Source organism: Colobus angolensis, unplaced genomic scaffold (genome assembly GCF_000951035.1).
Source record: "Colobus angolensis palliatus isolate OR3802 unplaced genomic scaffold, Cang.pa_1.0 Scaffold359, whole genome shotgun sequence".
Taxonomy (NCBI): Eukaryota; Metazoa; Chordata; class Mammalia; order Primates; family Cercopithecidae; genus Colobus; species Colobus angolensis.
This window is the reverse complement of record NW_012116921.1, coordinates 1,468,033-1,480,204: the sequence shown is the minus strand read 5'-3', so window position 1 is coordinate 1,480,204 and position 12,172 is coordinate 1,468,033. Positions and strand designations below refer to the sequence as shown.

The following is a 12,172-nucleotide window of genomic DNA, read 5'->3' as shown; positions in this document are numbered from 1 at the left end:
AGTTAAAAACAGAGAAAAGAAAGAAAATGCCAATGTTACCTAAGAATGCCCTTGATGAAGCAGTAAAAAAGACACATTTTATTTAATTTTTACCCTTAAGCACACATCATTTTAATATTCTGTGTGACAAAATGGGAAATACACATAAGACTCTTTAGCACACCTATGGTTTTTGCTTTTGTTTTGGGAAAAGCACTTGTGTGATTATTTAAGTAGCTGAATCAGTTGCTTTTAAAAGTGAACACTGTGTCTACTTTCTGAAAGAGCATCTAACAAACAAACTGTGTTTTTTTTCAGACTTCAGTATCTGGCAGTAATTTTCTTGAAAATAAATAAAGCCTGTCACTTCAAGAAAAAACAAAAACAACAGGCAGTGTTTTTTGCCAAAATTCATGCTTTCAACCTCCAGATCCACCACTTACTAGCAAATAACTGAACTCCCTAATGTCTTACTCGAAAAATCAGGATAGTAATTGTGCTTACTCCAGAGGAGGGGTATGAGCATTCAGTAAGATAACATTATAAAGTGCTTTATGCCGTGTCTGGGATGTGTTAACCGCTCAATAACTGTTGGCTGCTGTTACAGCCACACTGAGTTAAAATAATCCAATTTCTTTCATATCTGATTTAACCAAATATGTGAGTCAATTCCATCAAAAGTGTTCATGTAAAGCACCAAGTAGAGACTTTAAAAAAATCAATGCATGGCCGGGCACGGGGGCTCACGCCTGTAATCCCAGCACTTTGGGAGGCCGAGGCAGGTGGATCACGAGGTCAGGAGATCGAGACCAGCCTGGCCAACATGGTGAAACCCCGTCTCTACTAAAAACATAAAAATTAACCAGGTACGGTGGCGGGTGCCTATAATTCCAGCTACTCAGGATGTTGAGGCGGGAGAATCACTTGAAAGCAGAACGCGGAGGTGGCAGTGAGCCAAGATAGCACCACTGCACTCCAGCCTGGGAGAAAGGGTGAAACTCCGTTTCAAAAAAAAAAAATTTCAGTTCATCTTTTTTTAATAATAAGGCAATAATGAAATGGCAACATGGCTATAATGAAATAGTGGCAGGCATTGCAATATTGAGTTTTAAGCAAAAACTCTTATTTCTCCAGTTTTCCTTAGGAAAACAGATAGGACTATTTGTGCAGTGGTTAAAAACGCAGAAATTAACATAAAATATTGCCGAAATACCTCCCAAAGCTCACTACTTAAAAACAGTTTATCACAGCACTAATGCCAATGTACACCAGGCCACCTGTGTCCCTGACACATCGAAAGCTATGGCCTTGGAATGATGTCTTGATCATTATGTCATTAACATCATAGCTCACCTGAAAAGCCAGATGTGTTTTCCAAATTGGAGCACTTCTACCCAAGCTTTGGGTATAAACTAGGAGGAATTTAGATTGTGTCACATTTTGGGCATAGGCAGGCAATGAAAAATGGAGAAGGGAAAAAGAAGCCAAAATAAATGGGCTTATAGCAAAATAATGATCAAGAGATCGAAAAGAAAAAAAGAAAGAAAAAAGGAAAGAAATGTACCAGAAAAGGTTGTGAAAAACTGTAGGAACCTGTTAGTGGGACATAATGAGGCTCTTTAAAGGGTATTTTTACATTTTCCAAACAATTTTCAGTTATCAGAAATGATTGAGTCCCTGTCTTGCATATCAGCGCAGGTTCTTATATCTTGTATGTGAACAACCGAAGTCCATAGCATCTTTTTCAGTCCTTTCGATCATCTGGACCTACCGTGTGGGATCCCTTCTTTGTTCTTTGAAAGGTATTTTATTTATAAACAGCTACTGAGCTGTTTTCTTCGGGAACAAGAGTGTACTATTCACATGCTGTTCAAAGGGTCGACTGGGTCCGTCCTTGCCACCTTCCCCTTTGGTGCAGATGGTACACTTGCCCTGAACATTTTTTCTACTCAGATGACCATCAGTGCTATCACCTGCTCCCATCCATGACTACTGCCCTACAAATGAGCAAGAAACAGCACCAGCTCAGGGGAAAAGTTGCTTTTACTTGTTCTCAGTGAGAGGGTAGCAGCTTTGTGGAGAAAGGAGCATCTGATTAGGCTCCTAATTAACATGAAAACCATCCTGCAAGAAAAAGCCACAGCAGCAACAAGCTGCTTGCCAGCTCTAGGCCAAGAATCCCAATTGCAATTTTGGTTGTTATGGAAACAGACCACACTGCTTCTTAAAGAATTCATTATTCCAACAAATATTTGTTGTTCTAGTCATTAAGTAGTACCGAATGAATGATGTAGACACAAGGGAGGAGGAGCGCAGAGAGGAAGGCTGGTGATTACAGCTGAGTTCTCAGGGAGCTAGAACTTAACTCTGACCTTGGGGCATGATTAATAGGGGAGAAGACATTTCAAATGAAAGTGCTGGCAAAGTGCGACAAGCTCAAGCGATAATAAGGATGCAGGCGTGGCTGGAGCCAAAGATTGACATGGGAGTGTGATGGGAAATGGGAAAGACCAGAGGACAGTCTAAGAAGTCTGGACCTTTCTGTGGACAAAAAGGAGCTAATGGATATGTTAAAACAGGGGAAGAATGCTTTAAGCGTATTAATTTTGTCTTAAGACAAATAGTGAGGACGTCAACCTAGATTCTGGCTAATACCACAGCCCCAGTGTTTTTTGGGTATATGCCAAGACAATAATTTGAAAAGTGACAATTCAGCCATCTTCTCAAACAGACAAAACCACACTGTTTCACTGAAAGAAACTGACTTTTGATTATTAAAACTCATCAAAACAGCTATGGGTGTGTCTGTGACATCTGGAATATTTTTATAAGGTTTAAATTGACTTATAATAAAGCAGTTCCAAAATACCATTCTGCCACCTGTCAAGGAAGTATTTAGAACTAAGGCCTTAATTCTCAGAGTCCAGTATGTACACTAGAAAAAGAGCAGTCATTTTTCCTTGTATCACAGTGGCTTTGTACCTTCTATGGCCCAAACAGTAAGCTGAAATCTCTTTTACCAGAAGAGTGACTGATCCATAAATTGAAATACAGGAGAGTTTGGTTAGATAGAAGAAAAATCTTTTGCTCAGTGCAGCAATTCTTAGAGGGTGATCTATGGACCCTTAGAGGTCTCGAGCTTTGTCTAATTCCAAAGATCTTCTACTGTGCTGTTTGACCTTCTGAAGGGCACAGGACTTAGTAACAGGTGAGGTCTTTAGTTATGCCTAGAGAGAGGAAGTGGCATTTGACAATACATTGCACAGTTCAACTGTGAGTGTTAAACAATGGATAAGTCTGAGGTAATATTACTGCCAAGACAGTAACAACAACCACAAAACATACTGTATTATTTTTGGAAGCTTCTTTGGACCACATTTTTAAAAACACAGATTTCTATGTGATAATAAAGGGCTCTGTGATGGTTAATACCGAGTGTGAACTTGATTGGATTGAGGGATACAAAGTATTGATCCTGGGTGTGTCTGTATGGGTGTTCCCAAAAGAGATTAACATTTGAGTCAGTGGGCTGGGGAAGGCAGATCCACTCTTAATCTGGTGAGCACAATCCAATCAGCTGCCAGCAAATATAAAGCAGGCAGAAAAAAGTGAAAAGGAGAGACTGGCCTACCCTCTCAGCCTATATGTCTCCCCCGTGCTGGATGCTTCCTGCCCTCAAACTCCAAGTTCTTCAGTTTTGCAACTTGTACTGGCTCTCCTTGCTCCTCAGCTTGCAGACAACCTATTGTGGGACCTTGTGATCAAGTAAGTTAATACTTAATAAATTCCTATATGTATAGATGTATTCTATTAGTTCCGTCCCTCTAGAGAACTCTGACTAATACAGGCTCCTACTTTGAATTCCTAGCTGTCAAGTTTAAAGGGTCTCCCCTTTTCCTAACTTGGCTCCTAATATAAAAATTGAATAGAAAATATAAGACTTTGTGTATGGTCTGGATGCCAAGAAAATTGATTATTAAAATTTATGTGGAAAAGGGAATTTTAATAATGTATAGCACAACTGATTTTCCTTTGAAATTACGACATTGGGTTACTCTTCAATAAGAGATATAAGCAACAAAGTTTTACTTTCTGAAAAAAACGTAAACTAAGTGTGGGAAGAATCCATCCAGTTCCCAAGGTTAAGGTCAACTAGAGGTAAGCAGATGACAAATGGACCTAAGGTAGGTCTCAAGAATTCCCACTACTTGACACACACTGTTCTCTTTGCTTCCTCTCACCTCCCATTCATCCCTTCACTGGGCCCATCTCTCCTTTTATCTCTCTGTTTAAATGTTACATTCTTAGGGAAGCCTTCCCTGATCACCCTCTCTAAAGTAATCACCTAATTTTACTCCGAACACTTGACCCAGGCTGTTCCCTATTTCAGCTCTTTGGTTCCTTCCTAATACTTTTCAAGGTTAATGATATATCCATTATTCTCTTCATCTAAGATGGCAGCTTGGTGAGTCCTCACTACCCAGCGGGGTTCAATATTTAATAAGCATGTGTCAGATGGCGGAATGTGTGAGACAGTTTGCATTCCGGTTAACAACCAACACAACTGAGTTGTGTGTGGAGGAGGGAGAAGCCTGGAGTGAGGAACTTCAGTCAGCGACCCTGGTCCCCTCCCTGCTACCAGTTAATTGAATGACTGTGATCAGACCCCTTAACTTCTCTGGGCCTCAGTTTCCTCATCTAATAATGAAGGAATTTTACTCAGAGATTTCCAAGGAGGCATTCTGATTTTAACTTGCAGGAGTCTAAGTTTATCTGATTATATTTCTGTAGTGTTGACAACCATTCTTTTCCCACTCATTGAGGAGGTGTGGACCTTTTCACTATTTCTGAATATAAATAGACATTTTCTGGAAAATGTACAGGTAGGTGTGCTAATTTTTTGAGGCCCTTGAATGATTAGAGGAAAAAGTACTAAGTTTTGAAAGGATAATATTTGTCCTTTTTTGTGCATTTTTAACTACTGCACAACCAATTCCCTTTATTTCCATGAGGAAAACTGGAAATCTGGCTCTCACACACCATTAGCTTCATAACCTTGGACAAGTTCCTTAACCTTCCTGAGTCTCTCAGTTTTCTTGTCTATATAATAGATATGTAATAGGAATGGACTAGGTAATGGGATTGTATAAGGATTAATTGAGATAACCTGGAGCATAGTGGGTGCTCAGAAAATGTTGGTAGACCTCAAACACATTTTCTCCCACAATTAATCCATCAATAAGTTTCACTGTACTAGAGCAAAGAGCAAATTAGACAGTTTTTTCTGTTTGCTGTGTAGAATACAGGGTCTGGCTATTGAGGTATATTTGAACATGTGGCAACTGACGCATTCAGTTTGGGAAGGAGAGGGTCAGTGTTCAAACAGAAAACATGTGTGTTAGATTTTAACACATGACAACCTCTTACCCTTTTAATGCACTTTGTTACTGTAGAGCTAAACTTAGCAGTTTGACATTCTTTCAAGTCCTACTTTTCCCATGCTGAAAAGATACAAATCCCAAAGCAATATCAAACTGCATACATGAAAGAAAGAACCTGGAAAACTTGGGGTACTATTTTGACCAAAAAGACTTCAAAATAGGGTGAGAAATAAATAGTCTTTTTCACTACCAAATTCTTATTATTAGCAATTGTATTGTTAGAAAATGCAAGGGCTGCTACTCACCAATCATGAAAATAATTTTACACTTTCTCAAATCTTCCATGAAACCTTCAAAATAAAAATAACTTAAGTTATTGGCAAGAAAAACTGTATTGAAGCCCTGGTTTTACTCATGTTATGTAAAAACCCAAACCTTGTAGTTTTATTTGATAACAAAAACTTGAAGTTGAATAAATGTGTGAACAGGCTACAATGAGTAAGCACCAATGACCATTTCAGTCTTTTTGTTTGTTTGTGAGATGGTCTCACTCTGTTGCCCAGGCTAGAGTGCAGTGTCTTTATCCTGACTCACTGCAACTTCCACCTCCCAGGTTCAAGCCATTCTCCTGTCTCAGGCTCCCAAATAGCTGGGATTACAGGCATGCCACCACACCTGGCTACTTTTTGTATTTTTAGTAGAGAGGGGGTTTCACCATGTTGGCCAGGCTGGTCTTGAACTCCTGGCCTTAAGTGATCCCCCGCCTTGGCCTTCCAAAGTGCTGGGATTATAGGCGTGAGCCATCGCACCCTGGCCATTTCAGTCTTATTTCCCTATCCTGGTAAGGTATTTTTATTTTAACATGCATGATCAACTTTTGGTGGCAAAAATTTATGTCATTAAATAGCATGAATCACAAAGAAAACTATTTTAAAAAATTACTTTTAAATCATCCTAAGTATCTCAGTTCGGTGTTATTTCATGTTTAAAACATTTGCTAAGCTCCCTTTTAATACAGATGGTTAAAACATAAGTAGAGTATCTGGAAAATAATATTTTTAAACATAGTTTCTGCTTAGAGCAAATAATGTTATTTTCCATTTAAGGTAGTGATATAAAATTTCCTTTTAAAATAAATCCATCTGAGTAACAACAGTTCATATTTTCTGTAGATAACTACTTTTGAAAGTTAGATCATTATTCTGACAGGAAACATTTTTTAGTGAAATTGGGGTAGTTCATTTATATGCACAATACCATATTTTGTAGGAATTCACAATTAGCTGAGTGAAGCCCCAGCTCTACCCGACAAAGAGAGAGCGTGGGGCATGATGAATTGGGTTGGGAACAAAGAGCTGAGAAAGAGCTGGAAACAGAGGACAGAAGTAAGTTTGGGATCGTTGAAACCATATGGTTTCCACAACAAAAAACAAACAAACAAAATGAATTTTTAAATCAAATCCAGTCTCCTTACAAGGTTATATCCTTACAGAATAACCCACGGTGACAGGAAACACCTTATATTGTTTGGAGTTTTCTATTAAAGGCAGATACACTGGTGCTCCTAACATGTGGGACCAGATGGTCAGCTCAGGTTCTCCAGTCTGTGAGTTTGTGTTTACGAAGCTGAGGAACTCTGAGTCTATTTGCAATCCAGGAAAATGACCCTGGTTATTATTTTGATTTTTTTTGGGTATGATTGTATCCTATTTCAGTTTTCAAAAATAGTTATTTTAAAATTAATGATGGTACATGACATTCATCTAATGTAGTCATTACAAATTAAGTATATAGTTTTTTAATGACATGGGAACATGTTTATGTTATGATATATACAAAACATTTGGAGATACTTATATATACATATGTATTCTCAACTATGTAAACATAGATATATAGGCAACGTATTGGAATGAAATGTACCAAAACATTAACCATGATCATTTGTAAGTCATAAGATTTTAAATGGCTCTTATTTTATACCTGAAAAAATTTCTACAGTATGTGTTAATTTTATAACTAGAATAAAAAGGAAAATTTATTAGGCAATCATTCATCCCCTACCCAGTTGAGACCAAGTTGATTATTTGCACTTAGCTAAGTGACAGCTAAGTTATGGCTCATATATTTGTACCTCTCCTCATGAATCACCATGATGTCATTTGGTGACTGTGATTTTCACATACTGCTCCTTCCATTATCATCAAATGACACTTTACCTACCACCTTGTGCTCATGGATCTATGCAGGATTAGAGCTGGGGTTATTTAAAAAGCCAACTCACTTACTTATATGTGTTTAGAATCAATACTATAAATATATTTCCATGACTTATATTATAACTTTTATTACAGTGTAGAAATGTTAGAAGGTATTTTTACTTAGGACAATTACGAACCCTTTCTTTTTTGGATAGTCCTAAATTCACATAATCATATCTATTTTCAGTTACATGCATAGCTAGTTACGGATGGAATTTTTACTTTTTCCAAGACTTTTTTTTTTTTTTTGAGATGTAGTCTCACTCTGTCACCCAGGCTGGAGTGCAGTGATGCAACCTTGGCTCACTGAAACCTCATCGTCTTGGGTTCAAGCAATTCTCCTGCCTCAGCCTCCTGAATAGCTGGGATTACAGGTGTGCACCACCATGCCTTTCTAAATTGTTTTGTATTTTTAATAGACACAGAGTTTCACCATATTGGCCAGGCTGGTCTTGAATTCCCGACCTCAAGTGATCCACCTGCCTTGGCCTTCCAAAGTGCTGGGATTACAGGCGTGAGCCACTGCACCCGGCCATTTGCAAAACTTTTAGTATGACAAAAATTACAAAGCAGTATAATCCTGGTGTAGGATAGGTTGGGTCCCAAAGGTACATGCAGAATAGTAACTACCATGCAGGAAAAAGACTTTTGTGTTTCAATTATGTTTAAAGAATGTTGAATTAAAGTTTAACAACTGTTTTTACTGCAGGACTTGTGGGAGAGCTTTGGATGCTATTATATACTTGAATCTTCCAGTGGGGACCTGGTGTTAAGCATGTTTCAAAGATATTTCAGTAGAGCATTCTCTTTTCGCTGAGCCTCTCCGGATTCCTGTTCTCTGGGCAGTTAGGAAATGCATCTCTTAGTAATGCACCCCTTTGGTTCTTTACATGGATGGAGGCAGGAGAGACCCAAAGAGTTCTACTCTTAATCATGCTCCCTGGCTAAGGAAAAAGTGATGCTGTTAATATTTTATCTCTTAAGTTGATGTTTAATTAAAAAGGCATGGTCAAAGTTACTGTAATGACAACTTTGATCTGATCAGTAAGGAAAACTCACCTCCCATGGTGTCCTCTCCAAATACATTTAACTGGTCATCACCCTGTTAAAAAAAATCACAATATTAGATAATAACAACAGCAGTTATTGTGCTGAACTCCTTGGCAACACTGGCATACTTGAACTTCCAAACAACTGTAAGAGGGAGGCACTTCCAAACAATTTTATGAGGGACATTTTACAGACAAAGACACTGAGAATTCTAAAAGTTAACTTGCTGAAGGTGACAGGGTAGTGAGGGACAGAGCTCAGAATTAAACCTGGTCATCTGTCCTGAGTGCATGCTCTCTTCTTAACCAGCACAGTATCTCACCTGTTTTTTTTTTTTTTTTTTTTTAGTGCAAAAGCTATCTGTGGACAGGAAGGCTGACTTCAAGAAGACAAAATCCTTTGATATCAGAAGCTTACTAGTAGGTGTGATCACAGCTGTTTTATGAGTAACTCCAAATTTTAAAGCTGGGGTTGGCAATCATTTTCTGTAAAGGGCCAGAGAGTGACTACTTTCATCATCACGAGCCACTGTGTCTCCTGTTCTCCTGTAGCAACTACTTTTTTTTTTGTGAGACATAGTCTCGCCCTGTTGCCCAGGCTGGAGCACAGTGGTGCAACCTCAGCTCACTGCAACCTCCACTTCCTGGGTTCAAACAATTTGGGCCTCAGCCTCCCCGGTAGCTGGGAGTACAGGCATGTGCCACCGTGCTGGGCTAATTTTTGTATTTTTAGTAGAGACAGGGTTTCACCATGTTGGCCAGGCTGGTCTCAAACTCCTGACCTCAAGTTATCTGCCTACCTCGGCCTTTCAAAGTGCTGGGATTACAGACGTGAGCCACCGTGCCCGTCCCCTACAGGGCAACTATTCAGCCATAACTTGCCAATCCCCGAACCAAAGCATGAAATAAAGGAAGTTGGGGTGATCAGTTTTTATTGATGCCTACCTTTAAATTTTTCATTTTGTTTTTTAATCAAACAGATGCTCTCTTCCTTATGGAGTAGCCCATGGTGTTTGGAAAAAAATTCAGAAGAAAATTTTATAAAAAGGCACTAGGTGAGAACTCTCACTCTCACCTCTGTCTTCATCTGTATTATTTCTCCACTCTGTCACCCCTTATAGGTAACCACTTATACAGATTGTTCTTGAGGTACACAAAAATGACTTCTAGACATCCAGGGATACATGTGAACATAAATAGATATTATGATCTCCATTTCTTATACAAAAGAATTATGCTTTTTTTTAATATATACATATGTGTTTATGATATAATACTATTCTATAATACATTCCTCCTCCATTTGCTTTTTCTCTGATCAGTGTATCCTGGAGAAATTTCCATGTAAGTACAGAATGGTCTCAGTACCAAACAACGTCAGTTGCACAGTATTCTATTGTATGTATGGTACCATAATTGCTGTTAATTAGTTCTTTATTGATGGATCAGTGAGTAGTTTCCAGTCTCGGACTTTTTTTTTGGAAAAAGTGGCACAGTGAGTAAACTTGCATAAATATCATTTCATACTGCAGGCTAAATTTCAAGAGAGGGGACCGCATGGTCAAAGAGTAAATGTATTTATAATTTTGATAGAATTTTGCCAAACTGCTCCCCATGGAGGTTGTACCATTTTGAAGGGACAGCCTCTGGCTTGTGCTTTACACCAGCCTCTTGCCTCTAATTCACTTTGATGCCTGAGTCAGTTAAATGAGGTTGTCTGGTTGTATTAACACTCTCTTGAGGTAAACTGCCCTCAAAACACTTGATTTAAAGACAGATTCTTGCCATCCTGTTTAGAATATATGCCTTCAGGGAAATTTTACTGCCCATCTCTTAGAGTTGCCTGTGCATTCAGTGCCATTCCAGGTAAGAGAAGAGCTTTTAACGGAGTGGTCATTCAGGGACATATTTACATTAATGAATTCTCTTCTGTGAATAGAAAAAACATCAGTTATTCCTCAACAAGCCTCTCCACCACTTCCCTTGTTGAAATTATCGCAATTCAGAGCTTGGAGTTTAGAGATCACCTAATCCAACCCTGCCATCCACTCTTCCATTTTATGGATGAGGAAACTGATGTTCAGAGAGGTCATGCGAGGGGCCCACGACCACGCCATCATGTCCTTAGTGAGGTCAGGATGGGATGAGAACCACTTCTTTTACCACTCCGCATGGCTCCTATGGATTTGGTCTCATCAGTGTAGGGGCATCCCCTCTCCTCTGCTTACCTGGCCAGGCACCCATCCACCAAATTGCTGCTAAGGGCCCACTGCAGTCTGGCTCCCTGCCTCAAGATGGGATGAATCCATGGTGCAAGCTGGACCCCAGAGCTCACTGTGGTCTCAGGCTGAAGATAGGATGGAGCCAGGACCACATCCTTGCTCAGCTCTTACCCCTGCCCTATCCGGCTTCTCCTCAGAGGGCTCCCTAATAATGCACTTGCATGAGAATTCTCATCTCAGGCTCTGCTTCTAGGGGAAAAATATCAATTACTCCTCAAGACAGGGACCTTGAGGAGTTCCCAAATTCTCAGGGAATTTTGGATTTAAGACAGGGACCTATTTGAAGCAATTAATAAGTTTGCCTAAGGTGCAGCTGCATAGAAGAGGCTCAAGAGTATTTTCTGAAAAAGGGCTGTTTAATCTAAATCTGCTTGTTTGTCAAACAGCTATTCAATATATCTAGGTAATGTGGAGAGGAAACCATGAAGTCCTCTCCCTCAATATTTAGTATTACTGTTAGATGATCAGACTTACACCCACCTTATAGGCTGGGCTGTATTAGATCTCTCTTGTATATGGCTATCATGTTTGGGGAGTCTGATCGTGGTTAATCTGAATTCCCAAAACAGTGCATCCCACTGTAAAAGGGGCCATCTGACCTCTGCCAGGCTTCTTGAGTCTGACCTATTTGTATCCATAGCTCTTATTCACAGCCTTCTATTACACTTGCTCAAATGCTTCACATGAGTCCCAGGTTTATTTTCATTAATTCATCAACAGTGAACAGGTTGCTTGGACAGAGATGCACCTGTCATCAACTCTCACCAGGAATGCGGTGCACTGATATGAAAGCCCAGGTGAATGAGATGTTTGCTTGGAGGGTGTAATTTTCCAGGGACTCTCAATAAACCTCATGGCTCCAATGTGAATATTTTGTAAACAAAATTAATCTGGTATCTTATACACATACACACACACACACACACACACGCACACACACACACACACACACTCGGGGTGAATGGGAAACACTTCTGGTTTTGGTGAAAAAGATGCCAAACAGCCCCTGTAAGCACTAAATCTTGTTACTTTTCAAATGTTGGGTGTGTTCTGCATGAAAGGCATTAATTTCAGAATGCCACTTGGACAAGGAAGTAAAGGCTGTAGCCTGATAAGGTGTTTATGCCCAGTCACCTTGGAGCTTCCTCTTCAATGAGGCATCACTTGAGAAGACTCAACCCATTAGCCACCACTCTGAGTGTCTGTGGGTGACTCTTTGT

The 12,172-nt window shown here is 39.5% G+C and overlaps 1 protein-coding gene across 2 annotated transcripts in view; it reads right to left on the bottom strand.

The window, feature by feature from the left end:
- AK5 (adenylate kinase 5) overlaps positions 1-12,172 on the bottom strand; it is a 292,705-nt gene that overhangs the window by 63,485 nt on the left and 217,048 nt on the right. For both annotated transcript variants that reach the window (XM_011953156.1, XM_011953157.1), the window contains exons 9-10: positions 8,681-8,723; positions 5,666-5,710 (exon numbers count right to left, since the gene is read on the bottom strand). In XM_011953156.1, coding sequence (XP_011808546.1) covers positions 5,666-5,710; positions 8,681-8,723 — 88 coding nt within the window. The remainder of the gene's footprint in view (positions 1-5,665; positions 5,711-8,680; positions 8,724-12,172) is intronic.